Source organism: Lichenostomus cassidix, chromosome 3, assembly GCF_008360975.1.
Source record: "Lichenostomus cassidix isolate B80296 chromosome 3, HeHo_3.0, whole genome shotgun sequence".
Lineage (NCBI taxonomy): Eukaryota > Metazoa > Chordata > Aves > Passeriformes > Meliphagidae > Lichenostomus > Lichenostomus cassidix.
In genome coordinates, this window is record NC_139483.1 from 45,069,996 (window position 1) to 45,096,897 (window position 26,902).

Sequence of the window (26,902 nt, forward strand, 5' to 3'; positions counted from 1 at the left end):
GGGGAAAGAAACCAGATAGTTTCTAGAGGGGTTTTTCCATTTTGGTTAGGATATGAGACAGAGAGATACTGAAAATTATGCTTTGTTATTGATGCTCTGTAAATAATTATGTGCCATCAGCACGGATATATTGTTAGACAGTGAGGACTGGGTGTTGGGTTTGGGGGGTTAGGGGTTTTTTGGTTGGTATTAAGGAAAAGGTTTTGATCTCTTATTACAATGAAGCAACCTCACTACTTGAAATAGTCCCTGTTACCAACCTCAAAATTGCCATTATTAGCCAGATGTTACTTCTGGATTTATCTTTAAAAAAAGGCAAAAGAAATGTTAACTAAAATGCACACAAAATTCTCCACCTGTAAGAATATATTATTACTCTGTTATACCTAGAAGAAGGATATGCATGGGAAAGATATGATGGGTCCACTTCTGTCGTTGCCTATTTTATACTTGGAATAGACTTAAATCTCCAGACAAGACTTGTCCCAATGTCTAGTGAGAAGGTGACTGCATTGCTGCCCTGATCCTGTCTCTTAACATTTTATTTGGGACTTTGTTATTTCTGCTTCTTTGCCACATCGTGAGCAATAGGCTTTTGTAAAGTGGAGTTTCCTGCATGTTACTTTGTGTAACATAAAGGAGGTTTTCTTAACCAGTGAGAATTTTTCTAAATGCTGGCAGTCAAAGTCAGAACCAGAAAGCAAGAATCATTGAAAAATTCCATGCATTAACTAAATATTATTCTGGGGAAAGGGAATCTTCATATTTTTGCTTCAGGGTTCTCATCAAACATATGTCTTGCATTACCTTTCACAAAATATCTTTTTGACTGTTTTTGCTTGTGTTAAACAATCAGGAATAAATTTGGCATGTAGTTTGTTTACTGCTCAACAATGAGGACCACTCAACAATTAGAAAGTTTGTCCTAGATTTCAGGCTGCAGATAATATCTCTAGCTTCCTTTTCATTTATTTTTTTAAAATTTGTTTAAAGCAGAGTTCCAGAATCCAAACTAAAAAGGGGCTGAGTATTGTGTCTGAGGCTTTAGATCTTGTAGAGATTGGATTTATCGAACTTTTGTTGTTCTGCCTTTAAATGGCGTCACTTGTCTGTAGCCTGTAGGCCCAGACTATGCAGTTGATTTATTTTATTGTCTTACTTTTAAATGTGGGAATTACTTTAGGCATTTATGCTAATATTCATATTTTCTGAATTAGTGTTGTATTGTTACAGCCATTCTATTGGAGGAAACTCTAGTTTTCATGCAATTGACTGAAATGGGAATGAACTGCATAAAAGACATTAGTGTAAAAGTTGACATAAACCCTACATTTTAAATAAAACCAGACAAATTTGGTAGCTGTTATGTGAAACTGCTTTATCTATTGCTGTTCTGGACCCATTCACCTTACAGTCATGCTCTTTGTCACTCCTTCAGTGTCATCATGGTTCAGAATTTTGGCAGCAAAGATAACTTTTTCTTCATGAGGACAGTGGGTGGTTTGGGTTTTTGGTTTCTTTTGGTTTTTTTGTTTTGTTTTGTTTTTCTTCTAATCACTGTCAAAATGTGGCACTCAGCAAATTATTGTTCTCCTGTCTATCAGCTCACTTTCAAAGAAACAGCTTCTTTTTCCAGCTAACTTTTAAGCCAGGACTTGAAAGGATCTACTATGTCACTAAGTCTGGTGCTACAGCAGTGACAGGAATCATGTTCTAGCCTGCATGATAACAACAAAGATTATTTGGCTCTTTTTTCTCTACTGTTGGTCCCTTGTTGTATTTGTAAGCCTGATCTTAGTTGCTCTCTGAGCTATAGAATGCTGATGGAAGATAAAAACTGTGATTTCACAATTTGAAGTAAAAATGATAATACATGGGGGCTGAATTAGAAGTGGGAGAGTCCCAGGAATGGACTCCAGCTCATCCCTGCTTTGGACCTCCAAGAGAGAACAGTGTGGTTCTACTTCCTTTGGAAAGGTCAAGTTGGTTCTAGGTAGGCTCACACTTTAATGCAGTTGTAATTTTGTTTTGCAGAAGACTACTTAACAAAGCTTTTTTAATCTCAGTTTTCTTCTTTTGTTTGGTTTTACTTCTGGACAATATCGTACCTTGCATCAGTTCCATTTCTACTTAATTTTTGCAGAATCTGAGTGACAGGAAGTGTACAAACTTACTTCAGATGAGGTCTTTGCCACTTTGTGTGACTGCTGTTTTCTGATAGGACTTTTGCAATGAGTTTGCATTTGATTTTTAATTCACTTTATTTGCCAGCTTTGGGTTAGTTTTCTTGTTCAAAATAAAGGCAGTAAAGGACTCCTTCTATATGTTGACACCAGCAAGTTAAAGTTATGCTATTAAGATATTGCTTGAGCAATAATGATGGGAGCTGAAATCAAGTTTCCCTAACATCTTCCATACCAAATTCAGCCTTCTCAATGTTGTTGAAATGCACAGCTTTAAGGAGAAGGTTTTGAACTTCTGTTATATAACATACCACATTGTTTCTTTGTGTTGTTCTGCCTTTTCTTCAAGTAGGGTATCATAGCAACACCACTTGAAGAAATTGTTTGTTTTGAAATTTTGTACCCACTTTTTTTTTTTTAATAGAAAGAAAGATGCTTGTTTGGTTGCTGTTAGAGATTGAAACTTAATTGTTAGAGATATTTGATCCATACCTTGCTACCCAAGATCTACTTTATTTTGTAATCCCTTTGTAGCTGCGCTGAAGTAAATCGATAACAGCTTCTCTCATATTCAAATCTCATATTGACCCAGCTTTATCTCAGTTCCAGGCTTAAATGAAATTTATGTTCCATTTTAAAAAATATTTACAGTGATAATAGGGTATTAGAAGACCAGGGCAGGATATTCTAATTCTATTTTTCTGAATTACATTAGTTTTCCCTTTGAATTCAGAAAAATCTACTATGCTATCCTATTTCAGTCCATTTGATTTCAGTTTTAAATTCCTAATAATATATTACATGGATTAGACAATTGCATAGGAATTTCTTGCTAATTTTTGACAGGTGATGTCAGGAGCCATGCCTTGAATTTGGGTCTTTAACCTTGTGAACATCAGTTATGACATACTTGTTTTCTACTGTTAAAATTTTCACTTAATGAGCAGTGGTTTTGCTGTTGTGGCATCCCACCCCAAAAAGGAGGGGAACACACAGCTGTGCTGATGCTCATGGTCAAACAGGAATGACAAAAGTCAGAAGGTCTGTAAAAGCTTACAAATTTTTACTAGGAAATTATACTCCTGTCATGGAAATTGATATGTTATTCCCTTATTTTCCAGTATAAGCACAGTGGGGGGTTTTGAATAAAAGGGTAGAGTTAGAGAAATTGGAGAGAGGGAGGGAGGAAGATCACCAGTCCTTGCTCCCATATTGATCCAGTTAATGGGATGTCCAGAGTCCTGGAGCATGCATACCTGAGCTTCATGGGGGTACCTATTTATAGGTAAGTTTTCTCCACCCTGGAGATAACTGATTTGCATAAAAAGCAAGAAGCTTATCATACAGAGTTCACTCCTCTAGACCTTTCTTGAAATGGGTTGGAGGGCTTCAGGAGGTCTCTGGTGTCTCGATACCCCACTGCTGGGTAGGCTTTTCATCAACAGTCCGTGGCCTTTTCTCAACATCATTCCTGAATTTGCACTGTGCCATGTTGTGCTTACCTCCAGGAGCCAGAACCAGGTCCTGTGTCCCAGAAAACTGCTGCCTTAGCCCTGCATGGCCCCCTTCTCCAGCCACATCCTGCTACTTCTCACAGCATGTTATTACCAGCAATCCTTGCCTGGCCGCACGGCTATCCGGCTGTCCGTGCTTGGGACATACACATTAGCCCCTTAACTTCAGGGCTTCTGCAGCTGTGTTTTCACTCCACTGCAGCTAGTTTGGCATCTGTGAGGAAAGGGGTATGAAATGTCTTCATAATCAATGGTTATGAAGGTTTAAGAAGGGAAAAAAATCAAATTGAACAATTGGCTAGCCAGCCACATCCTCTGAAAACCTATACTGTAAGCACTGTGAGTTTCTCAAGTTTCCTTTCCTCAGTAGTTCCAGTGGCAGAGTTCTGGGTCAGGCTTTTCCTTCTTTTCTACTGTTCAAACATCAGTGTACAAACCTCTGTCTGAAAATGTAAGTGAATCAAAGTTGGAAATGAATCAGTGAATCAGTGAATCACTGGGCAAACTGGGTACTTTTATGAATTTTTAAGATGTGAACTGGATCATGAAATTCTTTACTCTGGCTACATTAATTCTACATTTCCTAATATCTTTTCTGTTAATCATTTTTAAAATAATTTTGACAGTGTGGCTGTAGATAATACAGCCTCTTGGTGCTACAATAGCAACTGTGTAGCTTGAAAAAATATGTATATATTTTCTGACTTGATCTTACCGTTCTAATTATCTGGTTTTCTTTTTTTCTCCAAGTGACTCACAAAGGTTTTCATCAGTGTGCTTAGTACCGTAAAACTCGGCAACCTAAGTAGATTAGATATTAAACTCTTTCTTCTATGCTATGGTTGTATCCCCACATTGAAAAGTACTTCATCTAGAATCACATTGTTTTACAGATAAGAGTCCTTTCCTGGTGTTACTTGCTTCTCCTAACTATGATATAAAATTTAAACCAAATTGAATTAAAACAACTTAGAGCCCTATGGAAGACAGTCTGGGAATTACAGGCTGCTTTTATGCTTGCAAAACCTACTTCTATGGAAATCTATTTTAATCACTGATTTTAACCCCCTAAAGCAAGACGTTTTGATGGCTTGATTTTGGGCTGGTTTTTTTTTTCTATTTTGAATAAAAAACCTTTGTGACCTTTTATATTCCTTAAAGTGATCAAAGAAAACCCCAATGTGTACGTGGTTATTTTGATTTTTAAATAAAATTCATATTGGCGCCTACTACGTCAAACATTCAAATAAAATACAAATTCTCACAGTTTTAACTTACATCAAACATGGAAATCATTGTGTGGTTTTGGAAACCAAAGCAATTCCAAGATAGACACAGTTGGAATTTTTTTATTTGACAGCGTGTTTCATACACTAAGTAACATCAGTGTGAAGTTGAAAGTGTGTATTCTAATGAAGAAGGAAGACTAGGGGAGCTTTTATAGTGACTCTTTTAGGACTAAATTCAACTAGGTGACACAGTTACATACACTTGTAATGGATTTATACAGCAGAAGAAAACTTTAAAAATAATAATTTTGCTCATTTTTAGATGTGTATATAGATTACAAAGCACTATTTCTTGAATATGCTGTTAGTAATGCAAAATATCTTGTACATTATCCTGCAGATTGATAATAACAGTTGTGTTTCTTTTGGCAGGTTGTCAAGTTGTTAAGTAACAAAAGATCTCAAGCTGTTGGAATATTAATGTCTAGCCTTCATTTAGACATGAGGGACATTCAGCATGGTAAGTGAAATAACTATTGATTATTCTCAGATCACATAATTAATAATCTGGAAATGCTAAGTATTTCTATCTTTTGATATGTAAAATAAATTAATATGAGGCCTTTTTTACTCAATTGTTTTTGAAAATATCTTCTTCTGTCATTTATATTCCCCTTTCAGCATCAGTTATATAAGTGGTATATAATATAGGCATTTTGATTTTTGGTCTTTTTGAGGAAGAAAGAGTGATGTGTAGTTTGTTTTAATTCAGATAGCCTTGAGACATAGCTAGAAAAGTGAATTATAACATTAAATTTATTTGCTTTATAAAATAGTTCCTATATTTGGGTTAGCACAAACTGTGGAGTTCTTTCATCTTCAACAGCATTTTTTATAAAGTGAGGTCTTTTGGAGGAGTGTAATACTTTTCACATTTATGCTAAGAGACAGTAGTGCAAAAAGGTGAAAAGTGGAATTGCATTTAGATTCAGAGCATCCCTTATGTTTCCCAAAGGCTTTGGATAGATTTGAAGCAGATTGAATTATCCTGTGAAGTGCCAGCCTATCTATTAAATAAATGTGGTTTCAAGTATAACACAGACTTCATAAATCACAAAAACATCTTGTGAACTTTCTAGGCTACATATTTACGGCCATGCATTCAGTTTACTATGATTTGCTTATTTTGCAAAATTATTCATAAATAGAACAAATTTGAGAGCACTCTGTCAGCTAGTGAGTAACTCTTAATCACAGTTTTACAGTTTTATTAAACTGTTTTGATGGTTACTAGACTTCCTCAAGCTGAAGCGCTTAAGATGGTAGTCATAGAGCAAGGCGCCAGTACTGGCGCCAAGAAGTACTTGGTATTTCCAAAGCTGGCAGATGTAGTTCAGTTAAGTCATAGAGCAAAATCTGAAAACAATGATATGGTCCTTTCCTTCAGTCAAATATTCAACTTGGTTTCAGTTAATAATGAGAACCTTATGAAAAAAGGAGTCCGCCTAACATCTGTGTCTGTGGTAAAGCCAACACAAGTTCATTGAAAATTTGCTTGCTTAACATGCAACACTAACAATAACATGGCATGAATGTCAGTAGTTGAAGGGGTCAAACAATATTATTCTTAACCTTTATCCTATTACAATATTAAGCACACATGATCATCTAAGAGCTGTGTGCAGATTTTGTATATTCCTCTTACAATAGCTGTTTTCTAAAACCAAAAGTCTTTGCAAAAGGGAATTTTAATAGTTCTCTTATTCCCTTGCTGTGCAGAAATGATTGAACAAACATGAGAAAACTTTTGTCTGGTGGGGAAATTTGTGAAAATGGTTGGTGCTAAAAGTATTTTCTTTTTTTTTTTTTTCCTTTTTCTTTTTCAAGAACATAAAATAGGCGTGAAGGAAAAGTGGTGAGGAGCAGGAAAGAAATTTGCATGGTGGGGGCAAGGAAAACAGAGATCTCACCCAGAAGTATTTCTGGCATCAGTCACTCTGTGCAGAGGTCTCTGAGTGATCTGACCATAGAGCCCATGCAGAAATTATAGAATCACAACCCCAACTATTTAGCTTTACTTCTATGTATGCACTGGTTTTAATTCCTTATTAAAAAAGAAAGCTCTTTACATATTTTTAAGTGTTATAACATACTGGTTTTTCTACTGCAATTTAAATATACCAACAAGAATGTACTAACAAAAATTCAAATAATTATCGAGTGCTTGCCTTAACAAAAATAGTCAGTTAATATATTTACATCTTTATACATTAATATTTAAGTTGTATGACAATGATTACAGCAAAAACATGATCAGTGGTTTTTGTGTCCTGGCTCATGGTTTTAGTAGTGGCTTTGAGTTTTTTCCATGTTTGATCTATTCTGACATGTAAAATTACCCATATCTCACTCAGTAGAATGCAAGCAATGGTTTTCCATAAATAAGAAATGCAGTCAAATGAGACTTCCCCCCCCTTGCCAATTTGTGGTACTAGGCAACTTTCTTTATAGCTTTCTTATAAATATTCCCTACATTAAACATAAAGCATATTTTTACAATGTGATGTTCATGCAAATTGCAGAAATGAATTTTTTTTTTACTGGCCTCAGAAAAGCACCCAGAAGGAGAGAGAAAATTTCAATGCAGTGTGATATTCCATTTCTCATTTTGCATGCTACTTACTGTGTTGTATTTTTCTACTGCTTTGAAAAATTTTCAAGTTCTACATGAACAAAAGGGAAAACAATTCTGCTGGGTACTAATTCACCTAATAAATTTAACATTTCAAGTTTTAAGTCATATTGTGTTTAGATGAAGACTTAAAAATAGTTTGAGACCTGGTCAAGTGATATATTTAATGTCTTGTAAAATATTTACTCTTTGGTTGGTGTTTTTTGGTGTATTTTTATTTGCTTTTTAAGATAAAAAATAATGATGAAATATTGGCTGCATATCTGATCAGATAGCATTTAATAGAAGATCTCAGTATATTGTAATGTATCTTAAATAGATTCCATCTATTATGGCTGTTAAGTGTCTGCTTGGTAGAATTGCATTTGTCTGCTTCCAGCTTTGAAAATAGGTTTAGTAAGACAAATGCCCAGAGCTTGTGTGCTTTTAAAATATTTTTACCGAGTGGAAGGAGTAGTTGTAATAATCAGAGCACATTTGTTTTGAACTCTAGTGTGTCTTTCTAGTAGTGCTTTAAAGTTTGTAGGTTAATTTTTGTTTTGTTGGGGTTTTTTTTAGTGGATTCTAATTGCTAACAGAACTCTCATCTTTTTATGCAGTCAAGGCTAGAACTGTAAGAAATGTTGGTTGGGCTCTTTAGTTGCAGTGCCATTTCTCTGTTATTAGTACAAAAATGAATACTCGTGGTTTCTCTGATTTCATGCAAGGTTTTACTGATGTCTGGTTTTTTGCAATCATCTATCAACTATGCAAAACACTTTATCCAGGCGTTTTGCTTGCTTTTGTATCTTTCACCATACCGCAAATATCCTTTATCCAGTATTATGTTCCCACTGGAAATGTTGCTGTAGTTGGCTGTGTGATATGGACAAAGCTTGAGAAATGCCAAACAAGCACTTCTTACCTCTTTTTCCTTTATAGTCAGATTTTCTTCCTAGAGAAAAGACTTTGGGTTTAACATTGGTATTCTGGGGTTTTTCTTAACATTTCAGAGATGTAAAGTGTGCCTAAATTAGACATACAAGAAGATTCTGGTTTATCTGCATAGAGTAGCCTATGAGGAGCACCCTATACATTAAAATACAATTACTTGTTAAGCCAGTGTATGCATTTCAGGACCACGTCTTGTAAATAAGGTATATCTTGTTGTCTGCCAGCACCTGAAATGTAACAACTGTTTGAAGTTGCAGCCATGCTGCAGACAATAACTCTGTTAGTGACTTCCCCAATCACTTTGTTTATATAGAAACAGTGTATCCTCCTCTGTGTTTACAACTTGTACTGGTAGTGCTATAATAGCAAAAAGTTCTTCTGTGTATGTGTAAAAATAGAAGGAAAAAATTAAACTGAGTATGTCAGCTTAGAAGAAAAGGCAAATTTTGGATTTTGTGCAGCTAAATATTACATTTATTACGCAGCAAGATTTTTATCTAGTATTTATTTCATATATGGAAATTATTCTTTGGGTCACCAAAATCGTCTCAGTTCTGAGCATCCCTTGTAAATGTCTGTGAAAAATGGCATATGCAATTCTTTGTCTTTTGAAATCTGTAACCTTTTCCAATTCAGTAAGTTTCTCTTAACAGTGTTTGTCACTTCAGACACTGTGTTGCTTATACTTAATACTATAAAATACTCTTAACTATTTTTCTGTAAGGTTTTGCATAACACCTTGTGGTTGCCCTGGGTCTGTTGGAAGTAGTTTTGAGATTTCTGCTTCTGAATTTTGGATGACTTTGCTCATGATACTCATTTAATAAATTTTTTCCCCCCCTCTCTGAGACACTGTTAATCTGCAGAATTTGATGGAGCTACCTGTCCCACTCTGATATCCGCAGGGAAAAAAAAAAGAGGAAAGCCAAGTCACTTTCTATTACAGCCCATAACAAAGAAAGAAATAGCAAAAACAGTTACAGAAAGTGCAGGCAGATTCACCTAACAGCTGGTAAAAACCAGCCTTGTAATCGGGATTTGAGCTTATTTAACTGGAAGTTATATCTACAGCAGAGTTTGTTCTGCTAACAGCAATACAACTTTGGACAACAAACATGTCTTCTGCCCTGAATTCAAGACAGATGTGCAGGAAGTGAACATACTTTAAATGTTAGCAAGAAAAATAAATGTTTGTTTTTTAGTATTTGACTATTAGTGGCAAAAGAACATGAGAAAATCTTGGGCTTGTTTTCTTACTTGACCAGTCATGCTGACATGTAGAAATGATGAGCAAGGAGAGACTTTGTCAAAGGCTTAACTAAATTATTTCATTGGGGAAGGATGATAGAGTGTCTCTTACACTGCATTATTTCAATGTTTTGTGCAGGAATTATTCATGCATTGAACTATCACATAGTCTGGTTCCAAGAGATGCTCTAAATGGAAAGCAATCAGGAAAGAATGACTGAACATCTGGAAAATAAGACTCAGGATTGGTTTATTTTATGGAAAGTACAGAGGTGATCTGAGCATTATTTATCCTAACAGAAATGTGTGTGTACAAGCATAATCATTTGAAACTCCTAATACTCATTTTTCAGTGTCTTCCTAAAAGATATCTTACTGATTAAACAAGTCATGAGGACAAAACAAGACATGATTGGATCAAGTTATTTGGCCACTGTTACACTAGAAAGTATAAGCAAACCTGCTGCCCAAAATTGTTATTTCTGTCCATTTAAGTTATGGGAAAAAATGTTGGCTGTAGGAAGATATGCAGACCTTTTCTTTTTTCTGTTGGGTGGCAAGTCTGTATTTCTTTATTAAATAAATGATAAATGAAGGGATTGCAATCAGTGCAGGTTGATAACAGAGTTTGAAACTTTACCTATTACTTCTGGTTTATCAATAGAGAATTTAAATTATTTAAATGTTTCTTTTTTTTTCTTAATCAAATATTGTGCATGCAAACACCCCAAACCTTAAATGATTATGATTTAAACTTCTCCTCTGATAGCTTTTCCAACACCTACTTAGATTCTTCAAGAGACACACCCTAGGAAAGATTGGTTTGATTCAGCATTTTTCTGTCTTGTGTGCTAGCACTTCCTCAAAACTTCACACCATAATTCTGAGTCTTATTCCTCTGTTTCTTCTTGACTTTATGCTACCATATTCATTACATTATGCCTGCTGTCAGATTGTATGCTTAAATGTTTTATTTGCTTATAATTACTTTACAAGCTCCTATTGGGAAATTATTGGTAAGGAAAACAATGGAATACACAAAATTACTTTTATAGAGTACAGACTAGAGTTAAATGAGAGTGTCACACATATGTATTGCTGCAGATGTTTCTATTGCTTTGATGCTGTTACTGTGCCCACAGTGTTCTGTATTGAGCAGTGATTTTGGAGCCTTTGTTTGGCCACTCCTGCCAGACACAGTTAGGGAGGAAGGACAACAAAGGTCCTTGGAGACAGGTGGGGTTTCCAATGGATGTGGCATAAACCCCTGAGCTGTGGGTGAAGGTCCTGAAAGCCAGTCCTGAGTATTTTAAGCATGCCTCAAGTCTCCTTTCTACCTTCTAAGATTTTCTGAAACTTACTTTACAGCGACCAGAGGTCAATAAAGCAATAGGATGGTTGTTAAAGGAAAAATACAACTTCAATTATAATTTTCTTTTTATATACATGCATTACATCCAGATAATGAAGGACAGAAACATTAGTATCACCACAAAAGGAACTGAATGCTTTATGTCATATGTCTCTTTGTAATTTTCACTTTAAAACAAATTTCTAGAATTATACCATTTTTTCTCTAGTGCAAAATGCATTTTAAAGAAGATAAGTTTAGGGTTTTAAATGAGGAAAATAATATTGAGTTTTCTTCACAACATTTGAATCAGCAGAGACTAATTACTGCCACATTGGATAGTTTGGATAATTAAAGATTTTTGTTGTTGTTAAGAACATATGAATGTAATTTAATACAGAAGTTTTGTAAGAAAATGTAACTGCATTGTCCGTCTGGTGTTTCAGTTGAAACAGTGGGATTTTCTTCTTGAAAGTCTGATCTAACTTTTTGAAAATTTGAGAGAAAAGTTTCAGGAAACTTCTTTTCTCCCAAAAGGAAAAAAAAAAAAAAAAAGTAGTACTGTTATTTCTCATTTTTGTGCTGTGTACTCACTCAGAAGAGGGATGTTACAAAATTTTTAGCATAAAAGCAACAAAATATGTGCTATTAGCATTAGTTACATGTAAAAATTGGGTGGGGGAAGGGAGAAAAAGAGCACCTTGTCTCTCTTTTATAGCAGAAATATTTTCCACTGATCATACTCATATATTGCTGATCTACATAGAGGTTTTAGCATTTATTAAAATTAAGAAATCCCTGTTAACTAAGAACTTCCAATAATACATTGACATATTTTTTCATTAAATCAAAAATTTTAGAAGACAAGGATATTTGCCAAAACAATCTTTGTCTTTTGTCACGTTTGTCAGATTTGAATACATTTATATACATGAAGAATTTGTATTCAAAAATTAATTCCACTTATATAGCTGCTAACAAGTTAAATACAAGGTAGTTAAAATGGGGATTTTGTAAAACTTGCAAGAAAAATTGAAAAATCCCTATTTATTTTTTTTTTTACATTCAGTGTGCCTGTAATATATTGGTCTTAACAGTCTTTAAAAAAAAACTCAAAACTATATTTTATATTTGATCAAGTGGAGATCTATTGAGCTTTGTACCTGATCTCCTCTGTAGATAATCAGAAAATAAAAATAAAAAGCTAAGGTGAGTGGCACTGACCGCTCATTATGTAATTTTTGTAGATGTCTTATTGCAGTATTTCTCTTCAAATTGAAGAGTTTATTTTGAACAGCTTTCATACGTGTTTTCTGTTCTTTTGATTTTTCTTTGTCATCAGTCTACAATCCATTATTCTTTCTTCTCTTTTTCAATGAGGTGACTGGCTAGATCTGCATGCTGCTTTCAAGATCTGTGTGCACCATAAGCCTATGCCAAGAGGTCATATCGTCTTCCTTCAGGCTCTGTTTTTTCTGTATTGTTGCTGATATTTTGTTTGGCCTTTACTGCTGCTAATTTTTGAGCTTATGTTTTCAGAGAACTATGAAAAAAATCTGTGTGTCTTTTTGGGGATAGCAGTTGTGAATTTTGTATGCATCACAGGACTTTTACAGTCTGGGTTTATTTCCCATCTACTTTGCATGTATTGACACTGAATATTTGAGAGATCATTTTGTATGTGTTTGTGGTCAGCTTTAAAGTGCTGTTACTATCTGAGAACATTGACACCTCATGTTCATTCAACAGAATGCACAGTAACCTGCAGAGGTCTTAGTAAGGCTTCTTCGCTATAAATTTCTACTTTGAAAACAAATCGTTCATTTTGGCAGGGATGATGTGCGAGGGGCTGGGAAAAAGCAGTTGCTTTTCTTTTTTTGGAGAATTTTTTGGTTTGTTTTTTTTTGTTTTGTTTGTTTTGTTGATTTGAGTTTTTTTAATCAAAGTAGATTTTTCCGCTTATACCACAACAGCATAAATTTTGCTGAAGCCTTAGGTAATGACTGTGAGTAGTCTTTTGTAAATTCAGTATGAACCTGATCATTCTTACCTGATCACTCCATTAAAGCATTACTATTTCATTTGTTGCTTGTGAGTGCCTACTACAAAATTGTGTTGCCTTGCTTTCTCATTACATTGGTTCTTTAAAAGAGCTGTTACTTCTGTATAATACATACGCATTTTCCAGGCATAGAAATCAGACTGAGTGGTTTGTAGTTTCCAGTATCATCTGAGTAATCCACCTAAAATATTCATTTGTATGTTGAAGCTTGTTCAATTTGAGACAGTGCTCAAAACGTACCACTTGAGAAGTATCGAACTTGTCTGAGAACCACTTTGACTTTTTCTGTGGTTGTGAATCCTAACACAAATACTTTGTTTAACCTTTTCTGATTCTCATTCTTTTGTGCTCTTTTTACAGCCCGATTATCTGCATGCCCAGCTGTTTCCTGTCAGGCTTCATACATGTGATGTGTTTGAAAGCAGTTTTATTGCTAACTTTATGCATTTGGCAAGTAGGGTTTAGATCTTTTTGTTCTTGTCCAATTTACATTGAACTTACAAGGCTTTGCTCTTTTGTTTTCTTTGGCTGATTTCCACTTTTGAAGAGTATCTTTCATTTACAGGTGTCCCACTTATGTATACACTTAAGTATATGCTCTTATACTTAATCATGTATATGATGTTGAGGAGTAGGAATACTGGGGATGTGAAAAGATGAGGCATGGGAAAAGGGTGCTTTTAAAGTCATCAGTTTACTTATTTTCTGTTCCTCTGATAAAGTAACTTTAGGTTCTCTTATGACCTACAACCTTTTTTAGGCTTTCAACTATAATTTTAAGGTAATTTCTGGTTGTAAAAATTAAATTTATTATGTTATTTCTAAAAATCTTATTCCCTCGTCCTGTAGAGAAATTTCGTTAAAGGCTGGTTTGGTGTCTCCAACTGTTTTGTACTTTATTCAGAAGCAGATCAAATGTTACTTCTTCTCTTTCAGTAAATCTGCCTAGTTGCTTTGAGTAATTTCTCTAATGCCCTAAAATTTAGACTCTGAATGATAGCTCAAACAATATGCTTAACAGATTAAACATTCTGCTATCATGTTTTCTACTTGGCATATTGTCTTACACCTAAATGGTAAAATACCATTTAGAAGTCATTATTAGGATGCTTGTTGAGTGATCTGTAATAGGGCACTGAGAGTGGGGGTTTTGTTTCTATTTAGGTGTGAACTTCCTCTACAGGGAACGCTGTAGATCTTTTACAACCAATTGCTTTATCTGACCCGTCCAGTGCTCGCTCCGGTGCTCGCTGCCTCTCTCGTGCTGTAAGCCGCTATGGCCCCGTGTGCAGCCTTATTGTCAGCGCCACGCCGATTATTTATCAAACTCCTGTTCCCTCCGGAACAGCCATTAAACCCACCGGTGAACTCAAATCTTCCCTTTGCAGATGTTAGATGCCTGCAAACCCTACGGACACACGCCATGCACACAGCCTGGCCTTTCCCCGCTGAGCTCTGCTTACCTGGCCGCGGTGCTGCCCTCGCCTCCCTTGCTCCTGCCCGCACCGCGCTCCTCCCCGGGCGGGGCCGTCCCGGCTCCTCGCACATCATCCCAGCCCCTCGCACATCATCCCTGCCCCTCGCACATCCCTCGCTCGGCCCCGGGTCCCCGCTGCCGGCAGCAGGTGGCAACAGCGACCCGCGCTGCCGCGCCCATTGCCGGCGGAGCTCCGCCGCCTGCTCGGCACACTCGGCCCGGCTGTGCGCACAGCGATGCCGCTGCCTCCGCGCCCGGCAAGGCGCTGCCTCTCGGCACGGTCCTCAGGCAGGGAATAGCTCCTATAAACAGTAGCTCCGAGTGTAAGGAAGAGAAAGTATGGTGCGAAGATGGTAGCGTGACTTGTTTGCTGAGTCCATTCATCGTCTATGATAGGGGAGGGTAAGAAAGAGTGCCGGGAAATTGTGGTTTTCTGCTTAGTCTGACATCCTACTGCTTCCCATGCTGCAGTCAGTGTGTTGCTGTTCCTGTACCTGTCACTTTATGAGGTACCTGGATTTCTCGTACTTATTTCTTTATCTTCCTTCTCTTGTTCTGTTGTTGTCCTCACGCAGTGAAAGATCAGGGTTATTTCTGTTGTTCTGCTGTTGCACATGAAACCTCCCCAAGCAATGGGTGTTTGGTTCTGTTTCAGTGTAATGTGTTTTCTGTATTTTAGTGAAGTTGCAATTGCTTTTGCTACCTGGACACAAAATATAGCTCAGTGTCATTTAACTGAAGCAATATTGAATGCTTCTCACAATATTAAATTCCTCAGTAGGCCAGAACTAGTGATGATACTGAAATAAATATACATATATGCTTCCATATAACTTCTGGGTTTTTTTTTTTTCCTTCTAATGTATGCATTTTGGTTTTCTGCCTACACGGGCATTTGGTTTTGCTGTTATCCCAGCCCTTATTTCCTTGAATTATTAATACCAGCTTTTGAGAAACGCTTTGGTGTGTGAAAAAAGATGGAACTTAAACCATAAACAGGCATCCTTCTGCGCTCAGCTATCACAGTATGGTGATTTGAATTAGTAAAGCTGTGTCATCTGTCATGTACCTAGCCAAAAAAATCTTTTTGCATTATTTTCATAATCCCACCACACTTACAACACGGTGTCACAAGATCACAAGATCATTACATCACTTTCTTAGCATCTGTAGCTCCTTAGTACTCTAACTTCAGAATATTTGGTGGAAGGCTTAACGTGCCTTAATACGATGAAATCCCTGGTGTGTTTATCCAGACGTCAGACAGGGCAGACATGGAGAATACTAGGCAACAACCAATATGCTCTCAGCTCTGCCAAAAATAAAATTTTAATTTGATTTGGAGAATAAATTGAGGGTATGTAATTTCATTTCAGTGAGATGCTACTACCATTTGACAGAAGGAAAGAGAAATTAGGGTTTGAAAGGAATTTGTTTTTGTAATTCTTGACTAAGAAAATTTGTATTTTGAGTTGTGACTAAAACAGTTGCTTGTACAGCAACTATAGGCAAATGGTGACCTGCTTTGCCTGATGTTTTAAACCCTATAAGTTTCCATGCCCTGCTTTCTAACTAATTCTGCTAGTACAGATACTGATATAACACACAACTGGCTAGCTTGAACCATCAGCAGGAAAAGCTCGTTTCTGAATAATAATATGTGTCTTTATGGCTAAAAGAATTTGCAGTACTTTCTGTTGTAAATCATCAATGGGTAACAACATTTCATGTAGTCTATGTCAAATGATTTAGGCTTGGTGATGTTACAGAAGACTAGTAGAGAGTTCCAGAGAGACCTAGCAAAGGGCAAACATGCAGCTCAAGTCTAGGTTTTTAGAAAGAGCATTCTAAGCATTTTGTCTGGCTGCTAGATAAGGCAAGTTATGTGTAATATTGACTGCTAATTTCTCCCTCAAACTATTAGTCTGTATAAATATGAACATTTTAGCAGCATAAATGGTCTTGTGTTCCAGCTGAAATTCTGACCCTTCAACCTCTTGCTTTCTTTGAAGTTGCTGAAAGTTTTGTAGTTGACTTTGGTGAGTCTAGGATTTCATAGAAATACTTTAAGTGATGGAGAAGTCAACATACCCCATGAAACATTGTTCAAAAGGTTAATTTCCCTCACTTTTATAATTTTAAGTATTTTTTTTTCATAGTAAATTTGCCAGATTAATTTATAGATGCCCTTCATTCTTTCCTGCTTTTGGTCTGTGAAATTACAGGGCCATCTACTTTCAGGTATCTTCTCATGGTATGTAATTAGGTTGCTTCTTAACTTTCTTTGTATAAGTTAAATAGATCAAGCAATTCAATAGAAAGACAAGTTCTTGAGGTTATTCTGCTGTCTCCTTTGTTGGGCTTTTTGATATTACACTGGTTCTAGCTCTAATCCAAAAATTACTTTAACTTCTAGTCACTGCTTGAGAGTGTTAAATAAGTCATTGATCATGATTACAAAGAGTGCAATCAAAGGAGTTCTTTGGTTGAGTTTGAGTCTGCTCAAAAAAGAGCAGTTCTCCCATTAGCATTGCCACCTGAATTTCATTGAGGATTAATCACTATTTTTGATAACGTTATTTTTAATTTTGATAAAATGTATTTATTTGCAGTAAGCTGAGAACAGAGTCCTATGAAGGCCTAAGATACTCTCTCATTTCTGGTAGTGTTTCAAGAGCAGTTACATTTTCAGATCTATGAGCTAGGCAGTTATTAGCTCATTTATTGTTGACAAATAATTTAATGTAAGTATTCTAAATTGCCAGCTAGACATACTGGAAGCTCCATTAACTATGCACTAACTGTGGGTAAATTGGGAGAAAAAAAGTTAAGATCCCAAGTTAGCTGCTTACTCCAGAGAATCTATTTTTTGGAAAAAAATGTGGGTTAGGTATTTGCCCTGAAAACTTTATCAAATACAGCAGTGCACTACCAGATGATTCCAAATAAATCTCTTTTTCCTCCTCCTCCATTTTGTTTAAATTTATAATTTAGAATGTGCTCCCTAAGCAAGAAAGCAAAAGCTTGTCTCTTTGCTTATGGACTGCACTTCTCAGAGTTGGACATGACTTTGTTTACTTTGAGCTATTCTAATAAAAATAGATTAGGAGGAATTAAATCAAAAGCCAGCAAATTTGAATTCTGAAAAAACCCACGCAAAAGTTAAAGTCTCAATGAGTTTGAAGCCTGAAGGCTTGTTTGTATTCCAAACAGGTCTTGCTAATATCTTCCAGTTACACCATTACTGGTGCCACAATTAGCCAGTGGAACTCCTGGTCTTAATGTCATTGAAACAGAGACAGAAAATCATTAGAGACTTTGTGGATCTAAAAGAAAAGTTAAACAATAACACACAGAAAACCCAGATTTTATGTCACCTGACTCGTGAATTTAAAGCTATAAATCATATTTGTCTTCAGACAGATTGATACACAGTGCCAGACCTATTGCATATGTAGCTTTGCAGCTGATGTGTTTGTACAGTTTGTTTTTATAATGTGCACTGTAAATACATACTGTCATGTAAACATCTCCAAAATATATTCCTCAAATATCATGTTCTAGTAGTCTCCCCACAAAAAAAATATACACTTGACAGGTATGACAAGCTTTCTTTTAAGAACCTCTAAATGAAATGTTTGTGGCATGCTTTACTACCTTAACCAGAAGATGACAAAACTTGGTACAAAGTGATACTGGAAAAAAAGCCAATAGCATTGTGTTATTTTTATAGCAGTAATTTTATTTTCTGTAACAGAAATTCTTACATGTTAAATATACCCATATGCCAATAATAATTTTATATTAAAATTTTATTCTTGAAATACTTTAAAAATACATTTAAGGGTCAGGAAGTTTGCCTAGAGAACAAGACCCTACTATAATCATAAAGCACAATTATATTTTTTAACTTATTTAAATGGGTCTTATGTAATTTGCATTTGTGTACTATGGTAAGCCTTAAGTAGTGTTTTGGGAGTTATCAAAGTAATCCTTTTCAGTTTGTTTAAAATCTTGAATCCTGCCAGTCAGTCTCACACTTCAGATTCACTCCCCAGCGAACAGCCCCTGGCAGGTTCATTGCAACTGTTTGCTCCTCTATGCATTGTAGTTTAAAATAAGCATAGTCTGGCAAAATGACAGTCTTTTCTCAACCTTCCTATATCCCACACCCATGTTTTTTTCACCTGCCAAATTCAAACTAATCTTATCTAAACAATTAAGATAAGCATTGAAGTACTCTCTATAGTCAAATCAGCAAACCTCTCAAAGCCAGAACTGAAATACAATCTCTCTAAATTAAACAGTCTACAATGGCAATCATGTTTGTATTTAAACATTTTATTCTGAAAGGATTACAGCATTGCTCTCCACTTTTTTTTCCCTGCCTAGACAAGAAGGCGACATACTGAGTCAAACAAAATATATTTGTTCTCTATGAGCTGAACTTGCACAGTTTTTGTAAACAAACTGTATAGGTGTATGGAGTTTGACTTCATATAATCAGTAACTGCTGTCCTTAACATGGCAGGCACTTACTTCAAATGTATGTAATGTAACTGTTTGTATTAACTATGTGCAGCTATTTAAAACCTGGTGGTATATTTTGTTGTATGTCTGAATTCATATTTACATGTATATTAAAAAGCATTATTTATACAATTTTTATATTAGGATTACAAGTTAGGAAACAGGAATGCTAAGGACAACTGTCTAAAAGGGGAAAAGTGTTTATAAGAGAAGAATCATGCCAGAGATTCATTCCTTTCAATGAAGTTTCGTGCTTTTGTTACTTCACATTTTGCAAAACATATTCTTGCTTAATTGATTCTTATTTTATTGCTTCCTAGAAATGCGAGTGCATGTTCTTGGAGGTATTTAAAATTCTTAAGTCCTTTAAAAACAATCCGAAGCAACAGCTCAGCTTAATCCATGGCTTCTGCTTGGAAATTTTGTTTACTGTTCTGGTTTCTTACACAAGCTTTAGATCAAGGTGAATTACTGCCACAGTAAAACTGTGTGCAAGCAGTTCTAAGTGGTGTGTCTTGACTCTCATCCATGCTGCATGTACTTGTGCTGAAGTTCTAAGCTCCCTTATGCTTTGTGCACTTCAAGTTTTCATCCTGAGAATGTCAGAGGATTTCCTAATAGATAAATATATCACAAATGTACAGAGGGCAAGCAGGTAGGTAATAATTTGACATTTTTCATTTATGCCAACTCTACCCAGTGCAGTCATATCCAACCTACCCATTATCACTGGAGGAGGTTTCTGCAAGTTATGCAAGTCCAGATACTCCTGTTTAAGAATTCTTTTATTTCCTTTATTTTCTGACGATCTTTAAAAATTATACAGTCATGACCTGTGTGTGTCTGCTGCAGCTTCCATTAGCACAGAGACATTAGGTTTTAGCACTGTTGTGTAAACACAATGTTTATTTCAAAGAGGCCCATTTGGGATTTAACTTTCTGCATTGGAGATTCACCTTTCTATTATTTAAGATAAAGAAGAATCCCAAGAGAATAGCAGTAGTTTTAAAGTTGTTGGAAGTATTACAGATAAAAATATGACCTTTTGAATGTTAGATGAATGATGCCAAAAGTCACATGGGGGAAAAATAAAAGGGGGAGGGGGGGGAGGAGAGAAAGGAGGGCTGAAACAAAGGATATGAAATTTTGAAGTTGTGGGTTTTCTATGTAACCAGTAAGAGAATAAAAGGTTTGTAGTTTATTTTTAGATATAAATACTAAGTTGGATGTAAATTTGGGTTTACTTTGTATGTAACTTGATATTACATCTGAACATAATCTTTATAGCAGCAGAAAAAGCCATTGCACTTTGATTATCTTCTTAGGCTCCTTTGGCTCTTTTGTTGATGAGAACATTGATGAAGCTGTTTTTTCTTCTATTTCTGAACTCAACAGTTCAGTGTCAGTCATTCCAATGAACCTGATAAAATTGTCTACCTTGAATTTTTTCCTGGTTTGATTGTGTTTGCATGTGTCATGTTCTTGCATTTTCCTCCAAAGACACTTGTCAGAGAAGACTGCTATTCTGTACTCACAGAACAATTCTGTATACGTTCTTTATCTATTCTTTTTTCTCTGTTGATAAAAGCATAAGTTGGTCAAGACAGACATTACCTGACTTGTATTACTTGTATCAGAATTTTCCATTTTTTAAGGTTTTGCCAGTATGCTAGTTTTCTGATGTTGGATTTTGACCACTTTCAATTTACTGCCTGTACATTATTCTTGAAGAAGCTATTGTTTTTAATTAACTCAGAAATAATAATTTAAGGAACATCATTCAGAGTGACGCGTTGCACCTACTCAACTACTTATGCCTTTTTGGGAGTGCCTTTTTTTCTCTTCCAAATATCCTTTTTACATAATTTAAAATTAATATAGGTCTCATAAAATTTGATTGAATTAATTTTAATTATACAGTTCTGTTTCAAAATTATGTAGTAATTTTGAGATTCTATTTATATACAGCTTAGTGTTTCTATGTTTCTATACATTGATATATATTCTCAATGAGAACAGAGTCAATTTTTGTTCTAAGATTGGTTGATGCCTTTTCAGTTTCTTTCACTCTTCAGCTTAAGGTAATATTTCTGGGGTATAGATGATTTAAATGGAGCAGAAATATCTGGAGATGAAAGCCAGGAAAAAGTACCATGGAAGTTGTAACCTCTCAGCATCCTGTAATCTTGCATGTTAGAGTCTCACGAAGAGCATGACAGCTGTGAAACCCCAAAATCTGTGCCACACACAGAACAATGTGGTAAGAGTGCTGTGGTTAGTTGCTGCAGGAGTAGGAGGTCCTTCCTTCAGTGGAGAAGAATCAGTCTGCCTTTGTATTTTGCTGTACTGACTATCTGTTGCTGCCATTTGTCAAGGAAGTCGTCAAGTCTTGCAGAAACTCCTGGTGCTCTTCTGGAGAAAGAGAGCAGATGTGAAAGTGAAGAGGCAAAGATGGGCAGGAGGAAAAAAGGAGTGCCCTCTTGGAGCAATACTACTTGTCTTTGCAGAGTCACAGAGAAGTCAAATGAGGTGGAAATCAGCAGGAAGAACTTGGATGGGTGGTTTACTTGTTTGTCTCCCTGAAGGATGGATCTGAGGGCAGGACAGGTTCAGAGGTTGTTTTACTTCAGTTAATGCTTCTTCATAAGGATTTAAACTGTAATCTGCTATCAGTCAAGTGGAATCATAGTCAAGTGCTGTCATTGGAAAATGCTTAGTCAGTTTTTTGAGAGACAGTTATGCTTCCAGGATTTTTCAGGAAGGAGACACTTAATTTTAGATGGAGTCCAGAGAAAGAAAGGCTTAGGAAGCATACTTGGAAAGACCAGAGAAAGTGAGTGTGATTTGAAACCTGCCCTGAGAAAAAGAAAGGCTAAGAATTTAACTGAATACCAGTTTTCTGAAAATCATCCATATGTGATTGTGCTAATGAGAGTTTTATGACACAAAAGCTGAATCCAGAGGATCTGGTTTATAACACTTTTTCTTCTTTCTGAAATTCTACTCAGTGGGAAACTTTGAATTTTGGCCTTTTCATTTAAAAAGGAAATTCCAAAGTTTTGGGCTTTGAAACAAAATTGAGTTTCCAACGAGTGGGTAGCTATGGGAAGTTGTCTTTCCCCTTAGAGTTTATGTAAGTGGTACTATTGGTGGGTTTAGATTCATAGCCAGGTTAGCTGTGTCTGAGTTGCCCATTGGCTTTGGTTTAGTGGTAGCTGGTAGTTCACATGCTCCTAGATATATGAGTAATAAACAGCAGTGATCTGTCTAACAAACAAAAAAATACAGCTACTTCCTTTTATACCTGACAATACATTGGGTATCCTGCAGCTTCCTGCTAATGGAGTTTTCTCATACATTTCCTCTTCAGGATTACATTTTTTGGCAAAAAGTTTGATCTTGTTGGCTTGGTTACTGTCTTCCCCTGAAGACCTGAGAGTGGTGATAAGTTATTTTGTTTGGTTTATTTTTTGTGTTTTGCTGTGGTGTTGTTTTTTTTAATTGTTAATTGTCTCTGTTCTAAATTGTCTTCCATGTATATGGAAGAAAGTCTGTCAGTTCTCAGCTCAAATATGCCTCTGAATATGATTGTGTGCACTAATCTCACTCTTTTATCAGCAACATATAGTCCTGTCAGGGGAAGTATTGTTTACATTTGGAAATTAAATTAATTTATATTAATAAGAATAGTAAATCTTTGCCTATCTGCGTATTTTGTTTTTGAGGTTTTTTTTTTCAGTTTGTTTGGTTTAGTTTTGGGATTTTTTGTGGTTCTTTTTTTGTCTTTCTCACTTCAAACTAGTATCTGAATTGGGTTTTCAAATGTGAGTCTGTGTATATATCCTCACACCCTTTAATTTGGCTACAAATCCTTTGAAATCTCTTCTTTTCCTCTGTCCTCTATAGTATCAAGTAATCATTTGTGATCGATCCTCAACCCCTCATTTTACTGGGTAGTTTCTTTTGCAATCCCCTGTTGACCACAGCTTGCTTAAATAGAAAAAGAAATTGTTGGTTTGTATATCCTTTTATTTTTTTCCATGTGTATCTGGACATACTTTGTTCAAATTTGATTTAATCATATCTATGTATTTGTATATCTACACAATTATAGATATGTATCTCAATTTTACAGTGTTAGGGCTTGAAACTAGTGCTGGTTTTATTGGCAGCAGTGGCAACAGGAATGCAAGAAAATAACAAAACTATGAAATCTTAACAGTGAGAACTAAATGCCTAGGTCTGATGTAAATAAAAGACAGTTTTTTATAAGAGCAAAAGGCAATTCTTCAATTTCATAGTAGTCAAGGCCAGGAAATGTCAATGTCAAATTTGAAACAAGAAAAAATCACTTTCCAAAGTACTGATATGGGTGAAAATACCCAGCAACTGCAAGATTAATGCAAACCCTTCTCCAGTTGTTTGCATCAAAGTGTACTGGAATTGTAGCATGGCTAAAAATATTTTCATATGAGGAAATTAATCTTTTTCTGTGTTTCATCATTATATTGCCACCACATATGAAATCCTTTGGTTAGATATCTGTGTAGTCATGCTGATTGTGGGGAGCATGTTTAGCTAGTAAGCTTGGCTACATAAGGAAAAATCTTTTTTTTTTTTTTCAATTCAATTTGTCGAGATAATGGAATTAAATATGCTAAAGTTCTGATTTATTTTGCCAACTATCATGTTCTGTATGACAATGCTGCAGATTTGCCAAAGAACAGAAGCTCATATCTTGACTGCTCAGAGTACAATGAGCGCGCCTATGGTGAACATGGAAAAATCCTAGTGAGATGTTGGAGTGCTGTTTATGAACATATGCAGGTTTAGATGAAACTTATAGAAATATATTTCTCTTTGGAGGAGGAGATTTGAAGGATACATCCTAGGATCTAACTTCTCCATGTCCTTGTCTGGGACTGACTTGTTTGAAGCAGCTCCCTGAAGTGTGTAAACTCTTCTACATACCTGTTTTGTTAAAAGTACACAGACCTGGCACCATTGTGTTTGCCAGGCGTTCTCTTATCTCCTGAAAGCATTCAAACAAAAGTGTTCTATTGCTCCCTGAGTAATCCATGGGTGATCTTAACATTGAGCAAAAGTCAGGGCAAGAACTTGTGTTAAACTTCTTAGTGCAGGAGTAGACAGTCTCTGGTAGGAAGGGGGTGGGGGTGGAGTAGGGAGAAGACAGCCGCAACTCAAAATAAATAGTTGAAGGGTTGTGAGTGTGTACATATATGAAAACATTGCCTAAGCACGAAAGTGCTGAAATGTTGGATAATATAAACTGAGTTTCATAATATATCCTGGGTTTAATACAGCTGTTTGTATATAGGCTTTGATGTTTGTGTTTTCTTAAAGCAGAGCTCTCAAACCAATCTAGACCCACTTTCTATTTGTATGGTAATTTTAGTGTCCAGTTCTACCACGCAAATTTGGCATACTGAAAGTCTTATTGAGCAACAGGGATTATTAAATACAATGTATAATACAGTGCCTTGTGTAGAGGGCATCTTTAAGTCTCTGTTGCAACAATTATTACACTTGGATGGGGGAGGGAAGTTTAAAAATATCCCAAATAATTAGTAGCAGCTTTTTGCATGTGCCCCCTCCCCCCAAAAAAACAAAAAATATGTTGCTTCCTGAACTGTTAACTGTTACATTGGCATTATCTGCTACATTGCTTTCTGGTAAGGGAAAGATAGAAAAATTTATTATTTCTGAAAAAATAAAGAATTTTTTAATTATTTTTTTGTTTAGTCCTAAAAGTTATCTTTGTGGCCTGCTTAGAGACACAGTGTGGCCTGCTTAGTTTAATCAAGATCAACACTTTTTTGTTTATAATTTTCTCATACTGCAACTAAAACTATGTCTCAGGCCTGGAAAGGAGAAACATGATGAGTCCCAGACTCAGAGTGGTATCTCTAGATTCTTTAGAGCAATCAGAAACACATGAGCTTGAATTATATTCTGTAGTCTTTAGGTGTATACAGAATTTCTCTGTGAAACCTGAGGGCATGGATTTATAGGACAAAAAGTAAACTAGTGCTGGGTTTCTATCTCTGATCAATGTTGCAATTTCTAGATTAATCTCGCCTAGGGAATTATTCGGCTTATTGTACAAATGCACACACACACACAAAGCCCGTTACACAAAAGGTACAAATTAATGAACTGCAAAGTAGGACAAGCAGGGTATAGTATGATAAAAATTATTAATTATTCATTCATACATTCTCATTCAACATTCTAAATTTCAAGATTTAAAATCTGGATGAGGAAAATTGAATTTATCTCGATTTTAAATGAATGGTCACAGTGCTTGGAAAAATATGTAAGAGGAAGACTTAAAAGTACTATTTGAAAAACAACTCTTTGCATTAACTGAGAACTGAGTTTTTCAGTAGTTTGCACAAATATTACCTATGCCTTGTGAAATGTTCCTAAAGCAAGTGGGGAGTCAGGATGTCCCTCTTAATGTGTTTTTTTTGTTTTTTTGGTTTTTTTTTAAATCCTGGTTAGATAGATAGAAATCATTCTCTTTGCACTGTTCCACTACGTTTTCTCGATGCTAAAAAGAGTACAGCATGTGTGTGGCGCCAGAATTGGTTGGGAACAGGAAAGGCATATTTTGTATCCATACTAAACGTGTCGGCTTAGTGCATAGAAGACTTGACCCTTGTCAGGTGTTTTGAAGTTAACTGGCTGACTTATGGATTAATGAGTTTAAGACTGAAGTCAACCAGTGACAGGAATGAGCTTTGTTGTGTGAGTGTGTGTGTGTGGCTGTGGTGCAGATTTACAAATTTTTATAATGCTTTCAGCTGGACCATGAAAGTCTGATGTAAAGCTTATCTCTGATCTCTGACTATGGCCATACTCGTGGGATCATGTTTGTGTGTTTGGGGGAAGGGAGATGAATTCTTTAACACTTGACACCTGGCTCTACCAGGTTTCCAGCCATACCCTTAGAAACAGTGCCATTCAAGGCATTAATAAAGTTAAAACCCTTAAGCTGTATGACCAGCAGGTCATAAAAACTGTTGCTGAGTATTGTGCCCAGTCTTTCTTTCACAGCTGGATTATCATTCTGAACAACTAACTCTTTTTTCTTTTGTCTTTTTTATAGCTGTTGTGAACTTGGACAACTCTGTGGTTGACCTAGAGACGCTGCAAGCCCTGTATGAGAATGTGAGTAATCAGAGGAAGTCCATGAAATGTAGGAATACTGTGTGTCTATGTGAAGGTATTTTTACTTGGTATCAATAATATTCAGAAAGCTTGTAGAAATGTCCTATTTTGAAGCTACTGGTTTCCCCAAAACAATGAAAATACTAAGTATTTAAATTACATTAATTGCCATTTCTGGCAAATTGCCAAATCTGTGATTTCTGTAGTGCATGCATTTCTACATAAGTAACATGATCAACATCTAAATGGCTAAATAGAAATTAGTTTTGCTCTTTTTTTTCCTTCGGTGGGGCAGTCTTTGATCAATAGGTATTGGACCTTACACTCCACATCTTTGACTTCATTTTGTAATTTCACTTATATAAAAAATACTGTTCAATTAAGAAAAAAATATTTTGATACAGAAACCATTCTATTTGTGGAACTGTAGCATTTAATTATTTGTTGCTTCAGGGATTCCTCCAAAATAATTTTAACTTTTTGAAAGGA

General features: G+C 35.8%; 1 protein-coding gene across 5 annotated transcripts in view; it reads left to right on the forward strand.

Annotated features, from left to right (window-relative positions):
• Nucleotides 1-26,902, forward strand: part of FMN2 (formin 2) — a 159,790-nt gene that overhangs the window by 62,739 nt on the left and 70,149 nt on the right. For all 5 annotated transcript variants that reach the window (XM_085055553.1, XM_085055552.1, XM_085055556.1 and 2 more), the window contains 2 exons: nucleotides 5,359-5,446; nucleotides 26,352-26,413. In XM_085055553.1, the coding sequence (XP_084911679.1) occupies nucleotides 5,359-5,446; nucleotides 26,352-26,413 (150 nt within the window). The remainder of the gene's footprint in view (nucleotides 1-5,358; nucleotides 5,447-26,351; nucleotides 26,414-26,902) is intronic.